This window comes from Bacillus rossius, chromosome 3 (assembly GCF_032445375.1).
Source record: "Bacillus rossius redtenbacheri isolate Brsri chromosome 3, Brsri_v3, whole genome shotgun sequence".
NCBI classification, from domain to species: Eukaryota; Metazoa; Arthropoda; class Insecta; order Phasmatodea; family Bacillidae; genus Bacillus; species Bacillus rossius.
The window spans coordinates 9,638,496-9,664,334 of NC_086332.1; the positions used below are offsets into that span (position 1 = coordinate 9,638,496).

Below are 25,839 nucleotides of genomic sequence, written 5' to 3' on the forward strand. Positions count from 1 at the left end.
CAACTAACAAATTAATTTTATATATGACAATCGATTGCTGTAAGCCGCTATCTTGTAGCACAGCATACCAGGCCACCATCTTGTAGCAGAGCATACCAGGCCGCCATATTTTTTCCCAGTATAGTCATTGGTTTTCAAGTTTGAATATAAAAAAATTATTTTGGCAGCCACTACTCTATGACTATAGTTGGCACCAAATTCAAAACACACTCTAGAGGGTAGCCATGTTTATTTTTATAGTACTAGACCAGTATAGTCATATTATGCTTAATTTGTTATGAAGCATGTCTGCCATCTTTGATACCACTATAATGAAAAAGCTATAGACATTACCTATGTTCATAGCAATATTTATGTCTTAATAAAATACTTAAGGTATATGTAATACTAGTCGGCGAATTCAAACACCGTTTTTTTATGTGTTAAAGACATTGAACTCTTGTAGTGATATATTTCTATTGTTTTTCCAGTAATTAAATATACAGTGACAATTACTAAAAAAAGTAATATTATTTATAATATATCACCCATTTTATTATAAGTATTCTTATTACATCATACACAGTTGTCATTATTCATAACTTAAAGAATTTTTTTAAAGGAATGTCTTGTGCATATATATAGAGTATTCTCTCTTATAGTCATTATATTAAATTTTTATATAGCCAATGCTGTGTAGGTTATCCAAGAGAGCTCTCGCTGTGTCGCGAGCCTTGCAGACACGTGGTGACGGCGGCCCCCTCCTGTTTTAATAACAACCCAGATGGCCTCCCGCGTAGGGACCGCCAGCCAGCAGCACTCGGAGCCCGTTAGAAAAGCCTTCAATTAATATTATTTATATTTACCTCAAGTTAAAATACTTTTTCCACTTTTAAAATATTACATGTACCTGTATACAAATGTAATTTCTCCCAAGTTAAAATATTTGCCCCCCCCCCCCCCAATTTAAATATTACATGTATATGCATTAATTCAGTTAATGATAAAATGTAATTCAATTTAAAAATGAAATATATGTATCAAATTTTTTTTTACTCCAGTTAAGTGGCAGGAAGTTGTGTGTGTGTGTGTGTTATTAACAGAGTTACCTGTACCTGACATTTGATTATTACCAGGCAAAAGTAACTTGTAATAATATTTTCTTCTTTTGCAATAGTCTTGTTTAAGTAACATTTCTTTTTTAAAAAAATAATGTAGGTATGTATATTTTTCACATCAGTTTTAATATCTCTTACGAGTAGTGCATTGCTACAATTAGATTAAATATTACATGTGTTTTCAGACAAAAGTAACATCCTATGTGTTACAACAGTCAACGAGTTTTAAAAACTTTTAAACCAGACATGTCTCCCCAATCACAGAAGGGGAGGCAGTCGACACCAGCCGTGTAGTTAGCATTGCTAACTACCAATCCAAAGGTTGACAGATCGAATCCCTGCCACCGCGATACCTTCCATTTTTGTACTTGTAAAAATAAATGCGGCACGCGACACTAGCGCTCCCTAGCTTCCTAAATTAGAACCAAGATGCCGTCGCCCGAGCAGACTACGCTACACATGACGTCAACAACCACCTGAGGATTCCCTCCATGTGGCTCCCGGCCACGCCCCACCCGGCCACGTGGTGCCACACCCACCTGCTGCCATGCCCACCCTTACACGTGGTGCCACGCCCACCTGTTGGAGTGCCACACCCACCAGTTTGATTGTTTACTGTGTAACAGTAGTCTCTCGCTCCCCCTACTACTTAAGCCTAAAAAAATTTCTAATTTGATAGAAATTCTAAGACATATGGTTCCCAGCACCCCATTATTAATTTTAAGTTCATTATTGTTATTACGTTAATATAGTCATTCTCGTAATGACTGCATCCTAAAAATGGCGATAGAAAATTTAAGTAAAATTAAATCAAGCACTCTATTACTAATTTTAAGTTAATTATTGTTATTAAGCTCATTTTCGTAATGACTATATTCTAAAATTTTCGTCATAAATCAGGATGGTGGGGGTCATTGTACAATCTATGACCATTCTTAATTCTTGGTAATATTGTGTCATTTTCCATGTAGTTTTTCACGCCCCTCAAATAGTTACCAATGCCCTTCTGATTCATCTCTCGTGTGTTCATTTACTGTTCCCCATAAACACTATTTTTTTAAGAATCATAAATTGCCGTCATAGTGTGCGTTGAGTAGTGTTCAAACTCGGGATCATAAGTCCAAACTCAGGATCATAGGTCCAAACCCAGGGTCGCAGTTTCAAACAGGGTCACAGGTCCAAACTCAGGGTCACAAGTCCAAACCCAGGGTTACAGTTCCAAACTCAGGGTCGCAGGTCCAAACTCAGGGTTGCAGGTCCAAAGTGGAGTCGCATTGACAGTCCTGAGGATCGCTGCCTCGTCCATAGGTTGGGTGGACATAACTTACTGGGCCCAAAGAAAAAAAAATATTTTATTGCCGCTATTTAATTTTTAAAATGTGAATTTAACTTTACCCAAATTTACGTTTATGGTCATTTTGGCTGACCGAGCCGGAAAAATATTTTATTTAGCGTTGCAGTCTAAAAAACGTCAACCATTAGTCTAGCGACTGTAATAATCTCTCTGACGTGACCGTCAGTAATTCAGTGTGCACCGCCGACCAAAGATGCATATAGACCCACTTAAGTCTTGTGTATACGAGACCATCATCGACGTAATATTTGCCTACAGAAGGGGAGATGGAGTGATATATCACTCAACTCCCTCCCCCACACGAAATAAAAATAAGTACAATTCCCGCTAACTAATGGAAATAATTTGAAAGCAAACAGCGAGCAAAGTGGTGATATACCCCTTCCCTCCGCCAACACGAAATTAAAGGACTGTCAAAATCAGTTTATGTTAGCAAAGTCATATGCAAATATTTATATTTGTTACTTCAACACACATTTTTTGTTAATATTATTAAGTGTAGAGTATTAATCTTATACAGTACATAATAAATTGCACTAATAACGAAATATCAAGCACATAATGCATATACAGAGAGTGCTTGAGAATTCATAACCTCAAAAACGTACCAGCTGTATCTGCCAAAACACAAGTTCTTTATATTTTGTTTCGGCAAATTAGCAGTTCAATGTTGGGAAAAAAATATATCCCCCCACAGCTTGCACCCGCGGTCTTTATCCATTATTAGCATGTGCATGTATTTTTCGCGAAACTATGTGATCACTCATTAGACTGCAACAAAGTACGCCAAAGCTAGCGATTGTTCCCTTATAATTGGCGGTCGTCTGCAAAAAAAGACATTGCCTTGTTTGGCTGGGCCAGTCAGGACGTGTTTGCTTCCGCACTAAATGGCTGTGATGATGGTTTGCTGAAATTAGACATGTACCTGAAAGAATAACAGCCGACCACGAAACACAGACAATGCTGTAAAGTTTTAACACATAGCTGGTCTGAAAATCGTTTTGCGAAAAACACATTATAGATGCGTCATTGTCATTGTATAAGTTGTGTATGAGTAGGGACATGTATTTTACGTGAAACTATTTGGACACCAGCCGTGTGTTAAAACACTGAAAATCGTCTGGGTTTCTTTCTGGTATATGTCAACTGTTGGCTCTAAGAATCACAACAATTTTATGCGGAAGCAAACTCGTCCTGATTGGCCTGGTAGAAGGTGGTGATGGATACTTTAACGCAGTCCAACGAGCTCTCAGATTGTTTCGCGGAACACGCATGCTACTGTGTATAAGCTGCCGCACGTTTCCTGCGCAGTTCCCGCCGTGGCAGATCGCGAGGCGCTGCAAGCCGCGCGGAAACGTGTCCTTCAGCGGAGTCGTGTTCGAGATCATGTCGGCGCTCGGCAGGAACCTCAACTTCAGGCGAGTGGCACACCGAGCACAGAATACACGCCGTCAGACACTACAGTGGTTTTGGTTTTCAAAAATTCTGTTTATTCATTGAGTGAGTGAGTACAGTGACAACGAGACCAAATACATACAATAATAATAATAATAATAATAATAATAATAATAATAATAATAATACACACAAACCTGGTTACACAAGAGTCGCAATTCCAAAACTTCAAAGTCTCTTCCTGCGAAATTGGTTACGAAGAAACACAAGAGGATAAAATGAAATGCATGATGCAATTACACTATAAAACATAAAGACCAACACCGTGGAGGTGAATACTTCGGTTATAATGAGAACATCCCCCCCAACACACTCTCCTTTCATAATTACATGGCAAAACAATTTTCGATTATAATGAAGTACGACGCTAATTTCTTGCAGATGAGTTGGTATTATATTTGTTTAGTAATATTCACTACCTAATGGCATCTTAAACAAATTTATAGAATATCAGCCTTCATACAGCTACAGTCTGTTTTGCTATTCAATTTCTCAACAATTGACTTCCACTTTAGAACAGACAACCACTCCATAGTCTATATACCTCCATGAAATTTACGTTATTTTCAACGAGGTATTCTTCTTCATAATTTCAGATAGCTGGATCTTCTTAGAAACTATGCCATATTTCGATGTCAGAATTTTTTTCTCTCTATAAATAGGGTAAATGCACACATAGAAGAAATAATAATTTTGGCTTGAATATTAAGCTACCAATTATACTGCTTGTCAATTTGGTAATGGATTAAAAAATGACATGTCTGAACATTATTTAAAATATATAATGCAAAATCTAGCAGTCACCTAAGTTTGTTTCATTTTTATGATTAGTATATTAAAATTAATGTATTTATAATTTGAATCATCATACAGATTGACTTAGTTACCTTTTTTTTTTTTTTTTTTACAAAGTTCAAGGAATTTAAGACACAATCACTGTGAGCAGCTGTTAGTTGAGAATGTTTGTCCGGAAACACTTTGTTTGGCAGCTATAGGTATTTTCTATGTATCCTTACTGGTCACAGAATAACAATCCAAAACTTTCATTTATTCTTTAAAAGATTTGCACTACGCATATTCATTTGAATACCTATTGTTACAAACACAGAACAAATTATCAGCACGGGAAACTGTTCGTTAATTTTATTATTGTTATCAGTCTTGCTCAGATGCTCTAGAGCGTCTTGAGATGTGACATTCTAACCATAATTTCGTACATCAAAGTAAATATTTAATATAAGACTTAAAAACTTCGTGATGTTTCCAAATACGCTTCCGATTGTCACATATGTCCAAGTGTCATAAGCAAAAAAGCACAGAAGTATGGGATAAGGTCTGTACTTAAATGCTCTAATAACACAGGCCTGCATTTTTCGAATTTTTGAAAATTGTCTCACATTTGGTGGCTGAACTTTATATTTTTAAGTGTGCTGAATCCAAATATGACCATGGTTTTTTTCCATCACGTAAGGTTTTCCTACAAAATGCAAATAAAAATTAGGAGAAATAATACAATTTTATAAATGATCAAGAAACTTCACTTTATTTTTATTTATCATAAAATTTATTGTTCATAAATCACTTAGAGCGCTTTTAACACCATTTACTGTATGATATGACCAATTTGTATGTTTATTCGTCTTCATTATGCCTCATTCTCTTCTTTTTGAAGCTCCTTTTATGGCTTTCTCGTTTGTAGACTTTGTCCGGTAAGTCCCTCTTCAGCATCCAACAGTAGTCAGCAATCATAGTAATGTTCCATCGACCTTGATACCTCCTTTCCATTTCTTTCACGTCTTGGTGAAATCTTTCACCCTGTTCCTCACTCACAGCTCCTAGGTTTTGTGGGAAGTAGTTAAGATGGGAATTCAGGAAGTGAAGTTTTAAACTCATCGAACAACCCAGATTTTTCAGTTTAGTCAGCATATTCTCTACAATGAACATGTAGTTAGGGTCCTTATAATTTCCTAGAAACTTGGTTATTACCTCTTTCAAAGAAAGCCAAGCCTCTTTTTCTGTTATATTCATTTTCGTCTCAAACACATCATCTTTCATCAACTTACGAATATCAGGGCCGACAAAAATGCCCTCTTTCAATTTCGCCTCAGACAATCCTGGAAACTTTTCTCCCAAGTATTTGAAACACGGGCCATCTTTTGGCAATGCTTTGACGAATTGCTTCATAATACCCAATTTAATGTGGAGTGGGGGCAGAAGAACTTTCTCTGGTTCGACAAGATTTTCTCTTAACACGTTTTTAACTCCTGGTACTAATGCTTCTCTTCTTGGCCACTCCTTTCTAATCCAATGTGAACTTTTGTCTCTACTGTCCCATTCACATATAAAGCATGGGAATTTTGTGTACCCTCCCTGCTGTCCCAGTAACATCGAGATCACTTTTAAATCTCCACAAATCGTCCACATATGTTCATTATAATTAATCTTTGACAATATCATTTCTAAATTTTCATAACGCTCTTTCAAGTAAACAGAGTGGGCTACTGGTACTGATGCATACTTATTACCATTGTGCAGAAGTACGCCTTTAAAACTTCTCTTTGACGAGTCAAGGAAAAGACGCCATTCATTGCTATTATACTCAATATTAAACATACCCATTAACGCTGTTATATTATGGCAGTAAACCAGTTCCTCATGCTGAGTGAAGAATGGAGTGAAATGTTTTTCACGGTTTCTGTACCAGTAGAAAGAAGTACCTGGAGCTAATAAATTTTTTTCTTTCAGTCGAGAAGATAGCAACTCAGCAGATTCTTTAGATAAACTTAAATCCCTGATCAAATCGTTCAATTCACATTGGGAAAACAGTTGAGGTTCACTTTGAGGTATATAGAATTCTTCATCACCTGAAACAGTGATTTCTTCTTCAGATGTTTTTGGTAGTGATATATCATCTAATGACTTTGGAGCAACGGGTACTGGAATATCTGGACCATGGGGAACAGGACGCATAGCACTCTGAATATTTGGATAAAAAATCTGTTTCTTATTAATCAAATTGTAACCTTGAATATCGCAAGAACAAAAATAGCAATCATCTGAATGATTACGAGGCTCTCTCCAGATCATGGGGATTCCAAATCGAAAAGATTTTTTCTTACCTTGGGTCCACTGACGAAGTTCTTCTACACAAATAGAACACACTTTATGTGGTGCCCACGATTTGTCTTGGTCCCCTAGCTTCATACCAAAATAGGCAAAATACGCTGTTTTCACAAAATCAGTAATATTTCTCTGTTGTTTTTTCACAATAAAACTTCCACAAATATAACAAAACTTATCAGGAGAAACACGACATCCTCTGGAGGTCATTTTATAAATAAATAAATAAGTCAGTGGTCAAAAAAAACAAAAAACACACACAAACAAAACCAAGAGCAAATTAGATTTTATACGACTGTAAGACCACGTTAACTGTATCAACACCAAGGGAACCTTCTTCTTCTACCTTGATAGTTATGGCCTTGGGGGGTACCCGTTCAGCCAGAAATGAGCGTGTACTTATACGAAGCTTTTTTTTCTTTTATCATATCTTATCAATAAAATCTCTGTACAATTCGTCCATATTCGAATCATTATCATGCCCTAATCAATCAATTTGTAGCTTGTAAATAACACCCATGCCTTACCCGGGACTCGAACCCAGAACCCCTCGCACCGTAAGCCGGTGTGCATCCGACTACACTACGGAGGTCGGCACACTAAGGGAAGAATGATAGAAGGAAAGTAAGAAGTGCTATGAACGAGAAGGACAGAACATGAAAAATCCTGTTAGAACCTGATTGAACATGTTCTTGGCTGTCTGGCGGCCAAGAACCTCTTCACCCTGGCTGCTCTCATTCCTCTACCGAAAGTCATCTTTATCACCTGCTCTTGAACTTTAATGCTTTTATACCAGAAATCTTTAAAACAATTAAAACTAATTAGACCCCGCAATTATAATTATAAATATACAAAATCAGAAAACATTAGTGTATGCATTTACTCCTGAGGGGAAAATTGTAATATAACAATTGTACGGTAAGTATATTTTGTAAAAAAACTGTACGTGATGGACTTTTTAAAATATTTTTCCTGAATTGAGCACACTAAAATACTTAAGAATCACCCTTTAAATTCCAAACAATTTTTTCATCGCAGGCCTGTGTAATTTGTCTGATAACATATTGTTTCAATATTCTTTTTTTAAATTTCATTTCCAGCTACAATGTTACAATAGCCTCCAGCTCTTCCCTTAAAGGACAAGGTGCAGACGTAAATAAGAAGCATGCAGCTGAGGTAAGTGAACAGCTAATTACAAAACTCAAAATTTTGCAACACGAAGGCACACACTGCTCAATTTAATAGTGAATTATGATGAATAAATTGGAAATTTATGAATTTTGATTTCATTTTTAAAAAAGTTATTGTTTAAGCGGTAAGTGTTCATACCGTAATGTGTGTATAATATTCATATTGGGCGTGTGGTGGCAGTTACGTATCCATGATATATCTGTAAGCAAATTGGCATGACTATAATATTGACACTGGTCGTTTAGTAACAGGCTGACGTAAACATTTTTCAAACAGGCCATATGTGATAGACAATAATATCTCATGTACTGCCCTAAGGGCCTTCGATTAAAAAACCTCTATATTTTACTTAATACTGTATCTAATTGTGGTGTCATATTTCACTCAATGTTTCACACTCCAAGTGGCCGGTCGAGGAAAAAATAGGCATATACCTTTTCAACTACTGAAAATTGTAATCCTAGGAAAAGAATTTATGTTATTTTGAGGAATCGTGTGCAACACAATTTTAGAAAAAAAGTTTCAAGGGTGGCAGAGATTAAAGATCAATCCCTATTTTCACCTTAGCCATTGTGCCCAATTTGTTTATTTAATGATACTTCAGTAGAGAAGTTTCACTAGTGCTGAATAAAGTTACACTGATTTGGAGTATAATTTTTTGTTTTAATTTCCTAGTGATATTAATTCTACGTTTACTCTACTGAGACGATGTCCAATACAATACCACCCTAACTTGTGCGTATTAAGTAAAATTTTGATAATACGTAATTTTAACTGAAAAATGGTTTATTGGTTTTTTTCTGATGCTAGTCTTTTTTCACAGCTGGGCGAAGAGTTTGCAGACATCTCGGCCATTTCCATCCCTTGGGCTAGCATAGCGCAGAGTATCGAACAGAAGAAGGTAAGTTACGACCACGGATGGCGAGTGCACCGGGAACAGTAAACCTTCACGCCTGACACTTGGATTTTTACGTTATTTTGAAGGATGTTCAAAATGAAACAGCTGACCGTGAAAATTTCAGACCACTGACATACGCGACTGGTAAAATATGCGCATTGTGCCACTCCTGAGGCACAAATTAAATAACATTAACATCGGAAACATCAGTGATGTTTAATGTGTTGAACGGTCGAATGGGGCAGCAGGAAAAAAATGTATTGGTAGAGAAAACAAGAGTACCCCGATAAAAACTACTGGCTCGTGAAAATGTCTGTTCACGTTTTACTTTATTGGAGGAAAGAAATTGCTGGCCCTTCCACCGGTAAGGCTTTCTACAACTTCACTTCAGTTTGTATAATTTTCTAAATATTTCTTCTTTAAGATCTAGAACTAACAAAAATAATCAGACATGGCGGGAAAATCCCTGCGTCGCATAAGTGGCAGCGTCATAAAAATTGTTCTGAACTTTTACAAAAGATTTCTTTAGAAACTAGTTGCCGAAAAATAGTTTGTTATGCTACAATAAAGATATTATTACGAATTTATTCGTACAATGCATGAAATACGTTTTACGAGGTAATACTACGAAAATATACGCATAATATTATACTTATAATGTATGTTTCATTCAAGCAAAAAAAAATTTAAACCATGGAAAAGATGATATAATATTCAACAATTGTACTTTATTTTGTTTTGTTATGCTTATTAACGTAGGCATTTAATACTGGGAAGATATTCAGGGGACGGTTTGGAGGCACTGGGTTGAAAATGGCCGGGCGATAATCCGAAACCAGCATCACTGCGAACGCTATGTCGCAGTGACACGGTAGTTTTGGAGTGAAAGCACGAATGTACAAACGTCTGCGAATGCTTGTGTTCCGCCTGGTGGGAAGGTGGTATTTTTTTTCCTAACCTAACTGAAAACTAAGTGTATTTGGGAGGGGTCCGGGTTAGGGAGGGACCTAAGTGCGTCTCAGGCCGAAGCCTATACGCCTAGTCATGCTGGGGATTAGCCATGCATCATGTGCTAGGAGGGGATTGGCCAGCCATGGCAGCGATTGTTGCCATGACTGACTCCCCTCACTCTTATCTCTAGTGTAAACTACTGGTTAAGTTGGGCCCTGCATAGACCCTGGGCACTGCCATGCGGGATGCAAGTGCAGGGAAGTGCAGGAGACAGAGGATGGTCTCCACCGTGCTGGGGGCGGGCACTGGGACTCGAGGTCCGAGTGGGGAGCTGAGTGACGGCGCGGCGGCTGTCCCAGGCGTTCCTGGGCGCCGCGGCGCTCGCCACGACGGACCGCAGGAGGGCGCTGCTCAACTTCACCGCGCACGTGGGCATCCAGCCCTACTCGCTGCTCACCTCGCGGCCCCGCGAGCGCGGCCGGGCCTTCCTCTTCGTGCGCCCCTTCGCCGCCGAGGTGCGTGGCGCTGCGACCCCCCTCTCCGCGCCCTGCCGCGTCAGGCGCGCGGTCTTCTCGTCGCGGGGGACGCACCACAACGCCGAAAACCATAACGCCGAATGCCAAATTGACTACAACGCCGACAGCTAGAAAACTGCTGTGTACCACAACGCCGAATTACCACAACGCCGAAATACATTAACGCCGAAAAATGTCATTGCAGGACTGCCACAAAGGTTAGGTTAGGTTAGGTTAGGTTAGGTTAGGCTAGGCTAGGTTAGGCTAGCCTAAGTTAGGTTAGGTTGTGGTTCATTTTTCGGCGTTACTGTATTTCGACGTTGTGGTACACAGCAGTTTTCTAGCTGTCGGCGTTGCGGTCAATTTGGCATTCGGCGTTATGGTATTCGGCGTTGTTGTACGTTCGGCGTTGTGGTAACGACCCCTCGTTGCGCGTGCGACGACGGTGGGATCTGAGCGGAGACCGCGACATCGCGTGGCGGCGGAATGAGGATAAAGGCGTTATGCAAGTCCCTCAAGTGCTTTCAAGAATCTGTGCCGGTTGTTCCATGCCCAAGAATTACTCTGAAAACACGCCTTTTTAACCATTTTAACTCTACACAATTTAAACACTTAATCCAAAAAACCAAAATAATTATCTGCCCTCAGCCGAATTCTTAAATTCTTTTCACAAACAGGCTCCTAAGTAGTTTTCAAATCACGTTTTTTTTTTTTACTTGATAACGTCTGCACGCACGAAAAATTGTCACGTTCCACCTGAGCCGAGCGTGCAAGAACCGGCCAACCACCGTGCGAGAAAATATTCTACAATATCAAACAGGTTAAGGCGGGTTTTTTTAACTAATTGTTCGTGATTATATTTAAACAAATTATTTAAATTAAATTTGGAAAAATCTGTAAATAATATTTGAAAATTAAAACGTATGCAATTTTTCATCAATGTTTTCTTATGAGGTTATCGCGTAAAATTATCGTCCGTAAACCGACTTTACAGATCACCCCCCCCCCCCTTTTTTTTTTTCCTTCCCTGAAGCTCTCTGCACACTCTGTGGTGCTCAGGTAGCCCTGCCTTGGAACGCATACGGTGTGTAACATTTTATACAATTTATTTCTTGGACATACGACATTGCGGATTTGTACTGTTTGACACTGGAAAAAATCGTGAATACAGAATAAGAAAATTTTAAAAAAAATTAAGTCATGCATAACAAGTCTAAATCAGTTGATGTCAAACAGATGGATCCAACGATGAACCTAAACAGGTATTATGGACAATAAATACAACGATGATAGCACAGACGAACACGTTCTGACTTAAATATCAGATAGGAATCAAGTCATGAAAAAAATAATAACAGAGCAGATGAACAAAGTGGGTCAAAAAATTACGAGACAGTTTCTTAAATAACAGTAAATGCATTCAGAAAACAAAACCGGGACAACGCAGCAAAAATACGAACACGACGATTAAGCAGATATTATGGACAACAGAACGACGACAACACCGATGAACACAGCAGCTTTCCTATTCAAAAAAAAAAACATTTGCGACGTTTCGGGAACTGGCATCTGTTTCCGTCATCAGGCACAAACAGACTGATTATTATATGAAATCGAAAATCCCCGTTGCACGAATCATTTAAAGAACGGTGTGCAATACTTCAATTTTTTTGACATTAAACGCCCGGTACAGATTTTTGAAAGCACTCCTGGGGCGTCTATCATCATTTTTCTACCTTATAATGTTATGGTTACCACTAAAAATTTCATATCGTATGCACGACGGAAAAAAAACTGTGCGCCAGTTCAGAGCCTTGTTCTTAAAGGCTGTGCCGCCCTAGAAGCACCAGCGAGCGTCGCTCTTATCATCCAGTCTCACCTCTGACTGTGTATCGAAATTATTTTTGCTTAGCTTTAACTTGTCTGATAATTAAAAACATTTAATGAAATTCACAAAAAGCTTTAATGTTAAAACATTTAAAGACTCGACTAATTTTGTATTTTCCATTCGCTTCAAAAGACAAAGCCTGTTTTGAAAATATAAATATATATATAATAAAAAATGTTTACAGTTTCTTACTGCTCCGAGCAGACGCGAGCATAATAACCATTTGTTTTTTGTTTAACCATGGAGTTACTTGGTTTTATGTCGCACCATTGTGCACATAATACAGAAATATTTACAGCTTGTTTCTTGGATTGTAAACCTTGTAATTTAATTTAATGTTTCTCCGGAAGAACTTTTCGACTAGATTTAGCCAGCAAAGAGGATATTATACACTATCAGGATGCCATGTATGCTGTCAAAGCGAATTCAAAAGGTTGGCAATTTGCTAGGCTATTGGATGTACATATAACACAAACGGCTGTGAGCAGGTCGTGAACAGGGTGAAGAAGACAGTTTAATGTGAAACTGGGCTTGAATATTCTTCTTAGTTTCTGATCATGGTGACACTGGAAGGCACTGGTGATGGATATCAAACCATAACCTCCTGGCATCCATGACTTGTGAAAAGTTTTTACAGTCTTAAGACCACAGTTATTTCTTAATCTGATTTCTTCGATTTGTAAGCTTTTATCTCCTCTGAAATATTTTATGCATTTTTTTTTTTTTTAGGTTTGGCTGTGCATTATAGTTTGTGTGGTGACCATGGGCCCTTTGCTGATGTTTTTTCATCTTAGAAGCCCATACTATGACTACCATGGCAAGCGTGGTGAAGGAGGTTTGAATTCATTACACACGTGTGTGTGGTACATGTACGGAGCACTGCTGCAGCAAGGTATGCATTATACATTTTTATTTTCTTCCCTGAGACACACTAAGTATTTTTTTGGAAATTCACTACAATAATGTACGAGTGTACTTATTAAGAGATCATTAATGGCAAAAGACTAAATATATTGTCCATGTATCCATAGTACTTTTCCTTTAATTGTTTAGGAAAAAGGTTCATGGAAAACTGATCAAGTTTGTATTGAAAATTTTCCTTATACGTTAAAAGTTTCCATGGCATGTTAACGAACATTTCCAAAAAAAAATTAAATTAAAGTGCACGAGTATCCGCCTGCACTGAAGGACACAACGTGTGTTTCATGTCAGTATTCACTAAAATGTACTATTTTTGTTTGTTTTATACCTATATTAAATTAAAGAATGTGAGCAATAATGAGATATTTATTTTTTAGATATCTCAAAAGTGTTATATTAATTAGGTGTATGTATATTTGAAAATATTACAAGGAGTGGATGGATACACATTTATGTATGAATGAAGGTCAAAAGAGGTCTTAAAAATGTTCATAAATAAACATGAAGCTGTTGTATGTGGACAATTACTTCCAAGACTTATTCAAAATTGTTGAACCTTAATGATTGCATATAATAGCAAAATCATTAGAAAAAAATCTAGATTTTAGAGTTAAACATTGTTTGATTTAGTAGAATTGAAAGAAAAAATGGCTGTTTGGTATTATAAACTCTGCCTGTACTGAACATAAATATCTAAATATACTCTCCAAAGATATATGTTCAAGGTTCATATGTACTTTGTGCGTAACTACTATCCAGTTGCCAGCAAGAGCTTGTCTTTAGAATTTCATGTCCTCCCCCAAATTGTTGGCACCTCTTGTACCAGCGTGCAAGGCTGTCCACTCTGTTTTCCGATACACAGAATGACAGTAATCATGCAGATATTGAGCAGGAATACAGTACCTACTTGAATGTGTCATGGAAAAAGCAAGAATGAGATGTTATGGCCACGTCTAGAGAATGGGCAAAAAGAGCTGCCTAGGAAAATTATAGAGTTGAAAATTATAGAGTTAAAGAGTAGAATTATAGAGTTGAAAAGAAAAGAAGGCTCCAAGGAAGACCAAGAGAAATGTGTGAAGCGCAGATTGTAATAAAAGTGCAGGAGAGAGGAGAATAATGTAACAGAGTGAAGGAGGATGAACAGAGGAAGATGGAAGCATTTTACTTTGCTGATCCGGTCGCAGGCTGGAAGTAGTTGGTGATGATGATGAGGGATGGAGTATTAACTGTGTGAGAAGTAAAGCTACTTTATTTCAACGTTCTGTTATCTCACGCACTAGTATAATGTTATGCTTGATTTGATTTACAGTCGTGATTTATATTCATCCTAAGTAAATTTAAACACTGTGTCATCAAATCATATATTCATCACATTGCTTTCAAGTGCCAAAGGTCAGCAGTAAATACATGGTGTTGCTGCAGTACACAGTAGGCCACCACTTTTTACCCCCTTCCTGCCTCCCCCACCGCCATTTCCGTCTCTTAACTTATTTCCTGTCTTTCAGAATCAGACATAATGCTATTATACATTTTTGGCATAAATTACCAGAAAATATATTCCATGCATTGTTTTATTTGGCTTAAACGTCTCATACACAGTGAAACAGAATGGGGATATTGAAGCAATCTGCTATGGTCGGTGACAATAACCATCCCAGCATTTGCCTGTAAATTTATTATGATATCTCTCTCATTTATTTGTTTTTAACAGGTGTTTATTGATGTTATTTATGAGAGCTGTAATAATGACGTGAATGATATAATGAAGACTGGAGTGTTTTTTATGGAGTCGAACTCCAAAGAACCTGAACCTGAACCTGAACTCCGTGCCCCGTAGTCCCGAGGTCAGCCCGGGTGGATCCCTGGCTGGTCCCGACCGCGGGCCAAGGCCAGATGATCGGTCTCGCCGTCCAAGCCTGTCGAGCGACGAGAAGCCTAAGATGTACATCAAGTTCTGTCCCTGCCCTAAAACTCCCGAATATTCACCTTCGGCCAACCTCGGGATTTGTTTAATTTTTGCGCAGGTGAAATGAATTCAACTATTAAAAGTGGTCGGTTAGGTTAGCTACATTAAAACACTTTAAAACACTATGGACGGTTAGTTAGGTTAGTATGGCTACATTAAAATAAACAGAGAAATATAAATAAATATTTATATATTTATATATATATATATAAATAAACCCGAGGTTGGCCGAAGGTGAATATTCGGGCGTGTTCGGGCAGGGACAGAGCTTGATGTACATCTCAGGCTTCCCGTCGAGGGACGTGACGACGAGGGGAGGAGGAGGAGGAGGAGGAGGAGGAGGAGGAGGAGAAGGACTGTGTCGCAGGAGGGAGGCACCTGCCCGAGGCGGACAGCGGCCGCATCCTCGTGGGCACGTGGTGGCTCGTGGTGCTGGTCGTGGTGACCACGTACTGCGGCAACCTGGTGGCCTTCCTCACGTTCCCCCAGTACGAGCGCGCCGTCGCCTCGCTGGACGAGCTGCTGGAGCGGCCCGCTGGAGTCAGCTGGGGCGTGCTGGGCGGCTCCGACCTCGCCGACAGACTCGAGGTGCGCCCGCTCCGAGACCCAGCGTCACGAATCCTTTGATCCTGTAGCTGTCCAGTGGTGTGATTACATTCTGGATGGAGTTGATAGACATGTAGCTGCAACACCAAACTGTATCCCCCGATTTGGTTATCATTCGTTTTTAATTGCCTCCCACCATGGAAGCAATTTCAAAGACGTGTTCACGTCCAAAAGCGTGCGTCGCGCCACTGGACCACTTGAGCGATGCTCTAAGGCCCAGGGGTGCTGTCGCAACTTAGAAACACATGACTTAGAAACACACAAAATAGAATTTTCCAATTTATGTCCGTTCTAAGTTGCGTGTTTCTAAGTTATGATAGTTCTAAGGTTGTGTTCTGCTTTGTGTGTTTCTAAGTTACGTGTTTCTAAGTTATGACAGATCTAAGTTGTGATAGTTCTAAGTTATGGCTTTCTATGTGACGACGTTTCTAAGTTGTGTAGTTCTGCGTTGCGGGTTTCTAATTTACCTGATTTCTAAGTTATGACAGTTTTTAACTTATGACAGTTATAAGTTACGTGGATTTTTTCGAGATTTCTAAGTTATGTCAGTTCTACGTTGTGATAGTTCTAAGTTATGACTTTCTACGTTGTGACGTTTCTAAGTTGTGTGGTTCTACGTTGCGGGTGTCTAAGTTACGTGTTTCTAAGTTATAGCAGTTTTTAACTTATGACAGCTATAAGTTACGTGGATTTATTTCGAGGTATCTAAGGAATGACTGTTCTAAGTTGTGTGGTTCTGCGTTGCGGGTTTCTAATTTACCTGATTTCTAAGTTATGACAGTTTAAACTTATGACAGTTATAAGTTACGTGGATTTATTTCGAGGTTTCTAAATAGTGACTATTCTAAGTTGTGTGTTTCTAAGGTGTGTGTGGTTCCCCAAGTGCCAAGTGCCGCCCTCGCCGTGTCGCAGAGCTCGGACGACCCCCGCATGCAGGCGCTGTTCGCCGGCGCCGAGAAGCACCGCGACCAGGGCGAGCGCCTGATCCGGGCGGTGAGGCTGTCCAGGCACGTGTACCTCGAGTGGAAGATCAACCTCGTGTACCTCATGAAGAGGCAGTACGTCTCCACCAACTCCTGCGACTTCGTGCTGGGTGAGCGGCCGCTCTCTCTCTCTCGCCTTCACCACCTGTCGCGGTTTCATTGGCAGGCTAGTTGCGACTAAGTGTCGCTGTTTTTATTTCTGTTTATTCATACATATAGCATGTTATGACATGACACTTTGATGTTTTAGTATGCTTTCTTCACCAAAACATTTTTATTTTGACTCTATATGATGCACTTTAACAATATAATAAATTGTAATAAGTACGTATATATATATACTCGGAACAATAGCAACAAATTGTCAAGTGTTCGTGTGTTTGAAAAAAAGTACCAGTGCGCCGTAATTTAAAAAATGAGTTCAGTTTTGGTAAAAAAAAATTTCCTGCCAAATAAATTACATTACTTTGAATTTACTATATTGAATCATTACATTTTTTTGTGATTTAGGTAGATTTTTGATTTAAAATGCCAATTAATTATATGATTTTAGTTACATTTCGGTGTTTATATGGTGTATTCACCTGTATTTCAGTGTTACTGACATACTTTTTCGGTGATATTTCAGTGTTATCGCAATTCACCATACAATCTTGTCCCTACTTATAACTTATAAGGTGCAGAAGTTCCATAACACTTTGGAGCTGATTTTAACTTAGCCTATACACGTAGCCAATCTTATTTTTTACTATTAACTCAGTATTTCTGCTAAAAGGGAAGCACTCAAAATACTCTGCATCATAAAATTATACTCTTCATTTCGTAGTTTAAAACACCTTTAAAATTACCAACAGGGCTTGGTTTCAAATTATAATATATTTTTATTATTCGTGATTTGTTCCAGCTAAAGAAGATTTCTGGGAAGAGAAACTGGCTATGGCTATATCAGCTAACAATCCGTACCTGCCAATAATCAATGAACAGTAAGAATCGCACTCGTGGAAATACGCTTAATTTTCACTCAGGAATGACTTAAAAATACTTCACAGGAGTGACAGGGCACTCATCTGAATCGCTATGACTCGAGGTACCACCCATTTAAAACTTACTAGGAGAAATTACGGTCACAATTTTTATCTTTGTGCTTTATGTGCTAGCCAAAATATTTGACACCAATGGTTGGTCAATACCGTGAAGTGTGGGAGACGGTAAAAATGACTACACCAGCATTAGCCTGGAGTGGAGATGGAAAATGACTGTGAGAGAAAAAACACCCCTAATGTAGGCTACCAGGATCAAACCGATGATCTTCAGAAAGTGATCCCAAAAATACTAAAAGAGTTAATAAATAAACTGTGATATTCTGTAGTCTTACTCTACTCCAAATACAAGTTACACGCCAGCTAGAACAACTGAATAAAATTTCAAATGCTTGAAGCCAATTTTTACAACAAAAAAATTTGGGGTTGTCTGTAAAGTCGGTTTACGGACGATAATTTTATGTGATAACGTCATAAGAAAACATTGATGAAAAATTGCATACTTTTTAATTTTCAAGTATTATTTACAGTTTTTCCAAATTTAATTTAAATAATTTGTTTAAATATAATCACGAACAATTAGTTAAAAAGCCCGCCTTAACCTGTTTGATATTGTCGCGGGTTGAAATTTTGCAGGGTTGTTGAAATCAAATTTAGGGACTTTACTGACGGGACTCTGGGCTGGCTGCTCTGTTCACTCGTCAGCGCAAGTGGCGTGACCATGTAATTGGGGCACGGGGCCGGCACGGCGCGCTGCGGGCTTGCAGAATTTTGTTTGTTTGTTTGGCCGCGCGCTGGCGCAGCCACGGGCCGCAGTTACTGGGGCGCGCTGTCGTAACAAGCCGCGCGGTGTGGCCTGCACATTGGGGTAGAGGGGGGGTAGTCTTCCCAGATGTTCTAGTTAGTTGTTTAGTAAATTTGACTTCAATAACGAGCTTTTGTTATGGTAGGCGCGGCAGGGCGCGCGAATTTAAGCGCAAGTGAGTGGTGACTCGGGGCTCACTCAGGCGGAGGCTATGCGTCTCACCTGTGGTCACGAGTTGTTAGTTCGTTCGTGATGTAGGAATTCAAACTTTCGGGCGGAAGCTATGGTCGACGCCAGAGGCCACGAGTCGTTTAATTTAAGTTAGGTCATAATGTAGTCGTCAAGCTTTCGGGCGGAGGCTATGGCCCTCGTCAGGGGTCACGCGTCATAGTTTTTAAAATGTAATGTTCGTTCGGGATTTCAAGGGCAGGAGAGGCCCCTACGTTATTTTTTTAAAGTAATCGATCAAGAAAGGCTTTTCGGAAAATGTGAGTATGGACTTATCTTTGTTTTAATTTTAAGTATTAATTATGATTTGAGGTATTCGGAAGGACTAGGGAAGTGTTTAGTGAAGTTCTCTCATTCTCTCTCTTGTAAGGTCGTTCAATCGTTAAGGAAGTAAAGAGATTATTGTTTTAAATTGTAATCCCGCTATTTAAATGTTCTTTAAAATGATGTTGAGTATTTGACTTTAAGAATAAAATAATTTTAATTAAGTATTATGTTATTTTGCAAAATCTCCTTAGTTCAGCTCTCACCAGACATCCTGTACGGGATGACGAACCTATGATCCTAGGTACAGTAAAGTATTTTATGAAGTTAAGACTAGTTGATGCCAAGCGAGTTGTTTCTATGTAAAGAGCTACGATTCTCTCCCCCCTCTGAAAGTGGATCGTGACAGAAATGGCGGTGGCACCGGCTAGGTGCACGTGACAGAAATGGTAGAGTTCGCCGGATAGGTTCTATTTCTGGAGAGAGAGAGAGGTAGATTTTTATGTTTATTATTAAGTTAGTTTCAGCTTCTGATAGCAGGTTATTAAGAGTTTACTTGAGGAGAGGATTACGGAATTTTAGTCTATAGTGGAGGAAGTCTTTGAGATTTTTTTTTTTGACGTAACAGATGTTTATTTGAGGATACTTGTAAGGATAAAGTTTATAGTGATAAGTTGTTTTAAGTCGTTGAATTTATTGTAGATTTATATCGGGGATTATTACGTGAGGAGAATACGTTATAAGTTAAATGCTTATTAGAGATAATGCAAGTGGTTTAATTTAATTGAAGTTCATTTTAAGATTGTAGGTTAAGAGAATTATAATTTAAAATAAAGTTTTTTGTCGTAAATAGGAATTATTTTCAAGAGAAGTTTGTTTTGTTTTCGTGCGCGTAGGAGACGAGACGTACGAATTAAATCAGTCGAGGGAAGGATAAACGTTAGAAAGGAATTAAAGAGAAAACGAGAGTTTATGTAAAAGAGAGTTATAGAATTTATAGTGATGTTTTGTTTTAATTAGAAAAATGTTGAGAGTTGTTTCAGAACGACACGTCAGTGGACGTGGCAGAGTGAACACGTGACGGGGAGGTGCTGAGACCTAGCGGAGAACGGAGGAACCGCAAGCGAGGGTTGGCGCACCTGATGGAATTCGGTGACGTCACGGGCTCATACGGAGACGTGGACAGGCCGTGACCTTGTTTTGATCAGCTGTACGGTAACTTAGCGATAAGAAAATAGACTATTGGTTAAATAAATTTAAATTTAAGTGTGTTTTAGGAGAAGAGGAACTTTCAGTATGTAAGTAATTTATTTTAAGAAGTGTATGATGTATAGGCTAGAAGTGTTTCGTTGTAAGTTGTTTATGTTTTTGTTAGTTAAATTCTACCTCGGTTTTAAAAATATTTTTTTGGGATTTGTAAACATTATTAAGGAGGTACACTATAAAATCGATAAGCATTGAGAAAAGTGGGAAGGATAGTTTTTGTGTGTAGAGGGAATTTACTCCAAGGGAACAGAGAGACAAAATTAATGTTTTCATTAGGGCGAGGGACCCTAAGGTGAGGCGTTGTGTCCCTGGGAAGAAAGGGAATTGTAGCGCAGACCATAGGAGATGGGCTGGCTACGTGAATTAAGGGTTAGGAGAATCCTGAGAGTTGTGAGTAGTTTGGGGCAGGAGTTCCCCATGGTAGTACCGAAGTGGCTATCCTGTATGGGATAGGGTACCATTTCAATGAAGTTTGTTGGTGGGGTGAGAGCCCCCTGTGTAGTGGGCCTATAGCAGATAGGCACTACAGTGAAATTTTTGGTTATTTTGTGAGGTAAATTCCCTGGAGGTTAAGTAAGATTGGATTCAGTTAGGAAGGAGGGAAATGAGAAACATTGCTGTAGAGAGTTAGTGTACTTGCCTAATGTGAAATTGAATTTTACTAAATTAATTTAGAAGAAAGTTTAAAGATGCAAGGTAACATTATTATTGTAATAATTGAAAGAGATTAAGAGGTAGAGAGAAATAGGCAGTTTTTGTTTGTAAGTACTAAAGTTTACATATAGAAATTTAGTAACTAAGAATGAATAATAAGTTAAGTCTAGTGTAAAAGTTTTTTTTAAGTTTGTTAAGTTAAGAGTCACAAGTAAATTTTTTTTTAGAGAGAATGTCTTTGATAGGAAGTATTAGAAACTTATGGGAATTTTAGGGTAACATAAATAATGTAGGTAATGAATAATAAATATATGGTAGGTCTTAAGTTAAGATTAACATTTGAAGCAGAATTTAATTAAGAAGAAGGAAAATAAATAGGCCTAATGAAAAGAACAAAAAAGTATTTTATGGTAAAGCATTTTTTTTAAGTAATAAACAATGAATAATAATGTTGTTTCAGGGTAATGTGTACTAATAATACAATTTTTTTTTAGGACCAAAGAACAGGAATTATGTAATTTAAATTAACATGTATTTTTGAAACTGTTACAGATTCCTTAAGATGAGCTGAGCAGCAGTCCAGTTTACAAGATGACAAGAGTTCGAGAGACAAGATACAAGATCACTGAAACAAGAGCCAAGACTGAAGATTCAAGAGAAGAGAAAGCTGGCAGCCATGGACTTACAAGTGGAGATTAATAAGGTCATGTAAAGTTTTATTTTTTTTTATGGAAGACAGTAACTGGAGTTTTTTTTTGTTATAAACATTATTTACAGAACTTTTTAGGTTATAGTAATGTAATGGAACTAGTGAGTTGTGGTAGCTGTCAAAAAGAACTAATACCTTAAGTTTAATTTTTAAAGTTAATTTTCTTAATTTACAGAGGGATTAGTAGTTTTTTTAAAACCTTATTTAGGTTGGAATTTAAATACAATAGCTTATTATAAATGTGTACGAACAGTTCAAGTTCACAGTACTGATAGGTAGGTCAGATGATCTTATTGATTTTGATGATTTGTTGTTTTGAGTTGATTTTTAAGTGTTGTGAATTAGACAATGAAATAGTTCTGAAAACTTAAATTATTTCAAGCTAAGAAATAGTAAAGTTAATTGTAACTCAAAGGACACCAGAATTTAATTTTTTTTTGAATTAGTAATGTTTGAAAATTTTATACTTTACAAGAAAGGTTATAAACAAACAGATCGGATGGAACAAGGATGCAGTAAATCACAATTTCATTTAGAATTATTGATTAGCTTTTGAGGTTATGAAGTAAAAGTAATTATAGTTTAAAAGTTTGAATAAAAAAAAAATGTTTTTTTTTTTATTTGTTTGAAATAGAAAGTTTAAAAGTTAATTAGTCATGATCTAGGTGGGTGATGGGGTGGGAATTGGCCACTCTTTTTCCCTATAACCTCCCTAACATGGCCTTCTATTACAACTAACAGAAATAAAGAAGAAGAAAAATGAAGAATTATTAGTTAGAATGTTTCTTTCATGAAGATACCTGATGAACTTTTACTGTTTGGAAGAATAGAAGCAAGGTTAGTCAGATATTTTTACTCAGAAGAAGAAGAAGATAAAGCAGTTTTATGACTCGACAAGCCAGAGATTGGTGTTTCCCCTCTGCGCTTCTATTGACTACGTTGTTTACTCTCATGGGATAGCTGGTTCGGCACCATGGAGAGAGATTGGTGGGCATTGTGGTTGCCCCCAGAAGAAAAGAAGAGTAGAAGAGGTTATGGGTGGGTCATGTGAACTGACCTTCAACCCAGTTACTTCGTGGGGACTATTTGCTGTATAGAGAAGATCAAGACTCAAGAGTTAGGGAAAATCATTGGAGGTCATGTTTCCCTTCCTTAAGTTTTTCCTATCAAATTATTTGCCTGATTAGATTATGCTAAGGGTGGGATACTTTATGTTAGCAGTTGTATTAATTAATTTTATTTTTTTGTGTGTTTGCATCCTTGCCCATCGATTGCAGTTTAGTAGTTAGTTTTGTATTTGTCAGGCGTGATGGTAATGCCTGTTGATGATGTTTCAGAATTGTAATCTGTTCGTGATGAGGATGGCACAACTCCGAAGCAGATGTGGGGAGAAGTTGTGAGCTGCCCTGGAAGCCAGTCCAGTAGCTGTTGGAGTTGAGTGGTGTTTGCTGATGGCCAGCCCAGGGAGCTACTCTTCTCGACAACACTGACTTCGAGGAGTTGCACCAACCTTCACGAGATAAGAGTTTAATTAATTGAAACACTGTAAGGACACTTAATTTTTTTTGAAGAACGAAAGAAGTATGGTAATAAACGGAAACCGAAAAAAAAATAATAATAATAATTATCAAGAATTTGCACATTGTTTAACGAATACTGAGAAACTAAGAACAGTAATTTAATTTGTAAAGAGAGCTTCACTAACAGAACAATTTTTTTAGAATTGAGAACTCGAGCCTCTGAAGGTTCCTGTGAGAACAAACCAGATAAAAGTTTTACATTTAATTTTATGAATACTTGTTGTTTTAAAATAAATCTTATGCAGAATCTAGATGTATGTTCAGACAGCAAGGAACTAAGAAAATTATTATTTTTGTGAAATGAGGAATTTATAGTTATGGTTTAATGGAAAAAGACAATTTGTAATTTTGAGGTAGCTCGATGGGGCTCGAGCTCTGTGAGGGGAGGGTTATGTCGCGGGTTGAAATTTTGCAGGGTTGTTGAAATCAAATTTAGGGACTTTACTGACGGGACTCTGGGCTGGCTGCTCTGTTCACTCGTCAGCGCAAGTGGCGTGACCATGTAATTGGGGCACGGGGCCGGCGCGGCGCGCTGCGGGCTTGCAGAATTTTGTTTGTTTGTTTGGCCGCGCGCTGGCGCAGCCACGGGCCGCAGTTACTGGGGCGCGCTGTCGTAACAAGCCGCGCGGTGTGGCCTGCACATTGGGGTAGAGGGGGGGTAGTCTTCCCAGATGTTCTAGTTAGTTGTTTAGTAAATTTGACTTCAATAACGAGCTTTTGTTATGGTAGGCGCGGCAGGGCGCGCGAATTTAAGCGCAAGTGATTGGTGACTCGGGGCTCACTCAGGCGGAGGCTATGCGTCTCACCTGTGGTCACGAGTTGTTAGTTCGTTCGTGATGTAGGAATTCAAGCTTTCGGGCGGAAGCTATGGTCGACGCCAGAGGCCACGAGTCGTTTAATTTAAGTTAGGTCATAATGTAGTCGTCAAGCTTTCGGGCGGAGGCTATGGCCCTCGTCAGGGGTCACGCGTCATAGTTTTTAAAATGTAATGTTCGTTCGGGATTTCAAGGGCAGGAGAGGCCCCTACGTTATTTTTTTAAAGTAATCGATCAAGAAAGGCTTTTCGGAAAATGTGAGTATGGACTTATCTTTGTTTTAATTTTAAGTATTAATTATGATTTGAGGTATTCGGAAGGACTAGGGAAGTGTTTAGTGAAGTTCTCTCATTCTCTCTCTTGTAAGGTCGTTCAATCGTTAAGGAAGTAAAGAGATTATTGTTTTAAATTGTAATCCCGCTATTTAAATGTTCTTTAAAATGATGTTGAGTATTTGACTTTAAGAATAAAATAATTTTAATTAAGTATTATGTTATTTTGCAAAATCTCCTTAGTTCAGCTCTCACCAGACATCCTGTACGGGATGACGAACCTATGATCCTAGGTACAGTAAAGTATTTTATGAAGTTAAGACTAGTTGATGCCAAGCGAGTTGTTTCTATGTAAAGAGCTACGATTCTCTCCCCCCTCTGAAAGTGGATCGTGACAGAAATGGCGGTGGCACCGGCTAGGTGCACGTGACAATATTATGGAACATTTTCGCGCACGGTGGTTGGCTGGTTCTTGCACGCTCGGCTCAGGTGGAACGTGACAATGAGTCATGCTTTTTCGTGAGTGCAGTCGGCGTTCATCGATTTATAAGACGTTATCACGTCAAAAACAAGATCAGTATGTAAATCGCAATATACAATATCCTTACCCGTAATGATGTCTGATTAAAATTGTGGCCCTTGTTTCCCTTTAAAATGTAGTATTTTTTAATGATTCATGCAATGGGGCAGCTTTATTTAAATCATTATTTTGTATATACGCCATTGCTAGTTTGAACGGTATGCCATAGAGTAAAACAGAATAACGGACACAGAAAACCAGCCCAAATGAGCACAAACAATTCCGTGGAAAGAATTAGAACAATATCACAGCACAAACTAACATAGTGGACTGACAACGACGAGACAGATGTAACAAAAACAGTAAATGCAGACAAACAAAAACTGTTGGCAATTCAGCGATATGCAGAGGCACCCAGCGATGTCACTAAACATATGATCTGGACAACACTTCTACAATACCGCGACGCATAGGCGAAACCAAGCGATGAAATTTAACAGGTTTTACTGTGTGACATGCAGTGCAAACTAGCAATGGCGTATGTCCAAAATAATGATTTAAATAAAGATACAGTATCTTAGACTAAAATCAGCTCAGAGGACGTGATCAGTAATGCGTCACGCTCATGTGGAGAGGGTCGTGGGTTCGATCCCAACACCGACATGACTCATATTCATGAGCATCAGTTCGAGACCCGAGTGGTCATGAGCTCATTTATTATAATCTTGCGGGTCTCGTCGC

General features: G+C 38.4%; 1 protein-coding gene across 3 annotated transcripts in view; it reads left to right on the top strand.

Moving 5' to 3' along the window:
* Window positions 1-25,839, top strand: part of LOC134530190 (ionotropic receptor 93a-like) — a 43,140-nt gene that overhangs the window by 11,982 nt on the left and 5,319 nt on the right. Inside the window, exons 2-9 of one of the 3 annotated variants that reach the window (XM_063364845.1) lie at window positions 3,763-3,869; window positions 8,127-8,202; window positions 9,041-9,118; window positions 10,426-10,581; window positions 13,199-13,361; window positions 15,724-15,944; window positions 16,875-17,055; window positions 17,850-17,928. In XM_063364845.1, the coding sequence (XP_063220915.1) occupies window positions 3,763-3,869; window positions 8,127-8,202; window positions 9,041-9,118; window positions 10,426-10,581; window positions 13,199-13,361; window positions 15,724-15,944; window positions 16,875-17,055; window positions 17,850-17,928 (1,061 nt within the window). The remainder of the gene's footprint in view (window positions 1-3,762; window positions 3,870-8,126; window positions 8,203-9,040; window positions 9,119-10,425; window positions 10,582-13,198; window positions 13,362-15,723; window positions 15,945-16,874; window positions 17,056-17,849; window positions 17,929-25,839) is intronic. The other 2 variants (XM_063364846.1, XM_063364847.1) reach the window with 2 other exon arrangements.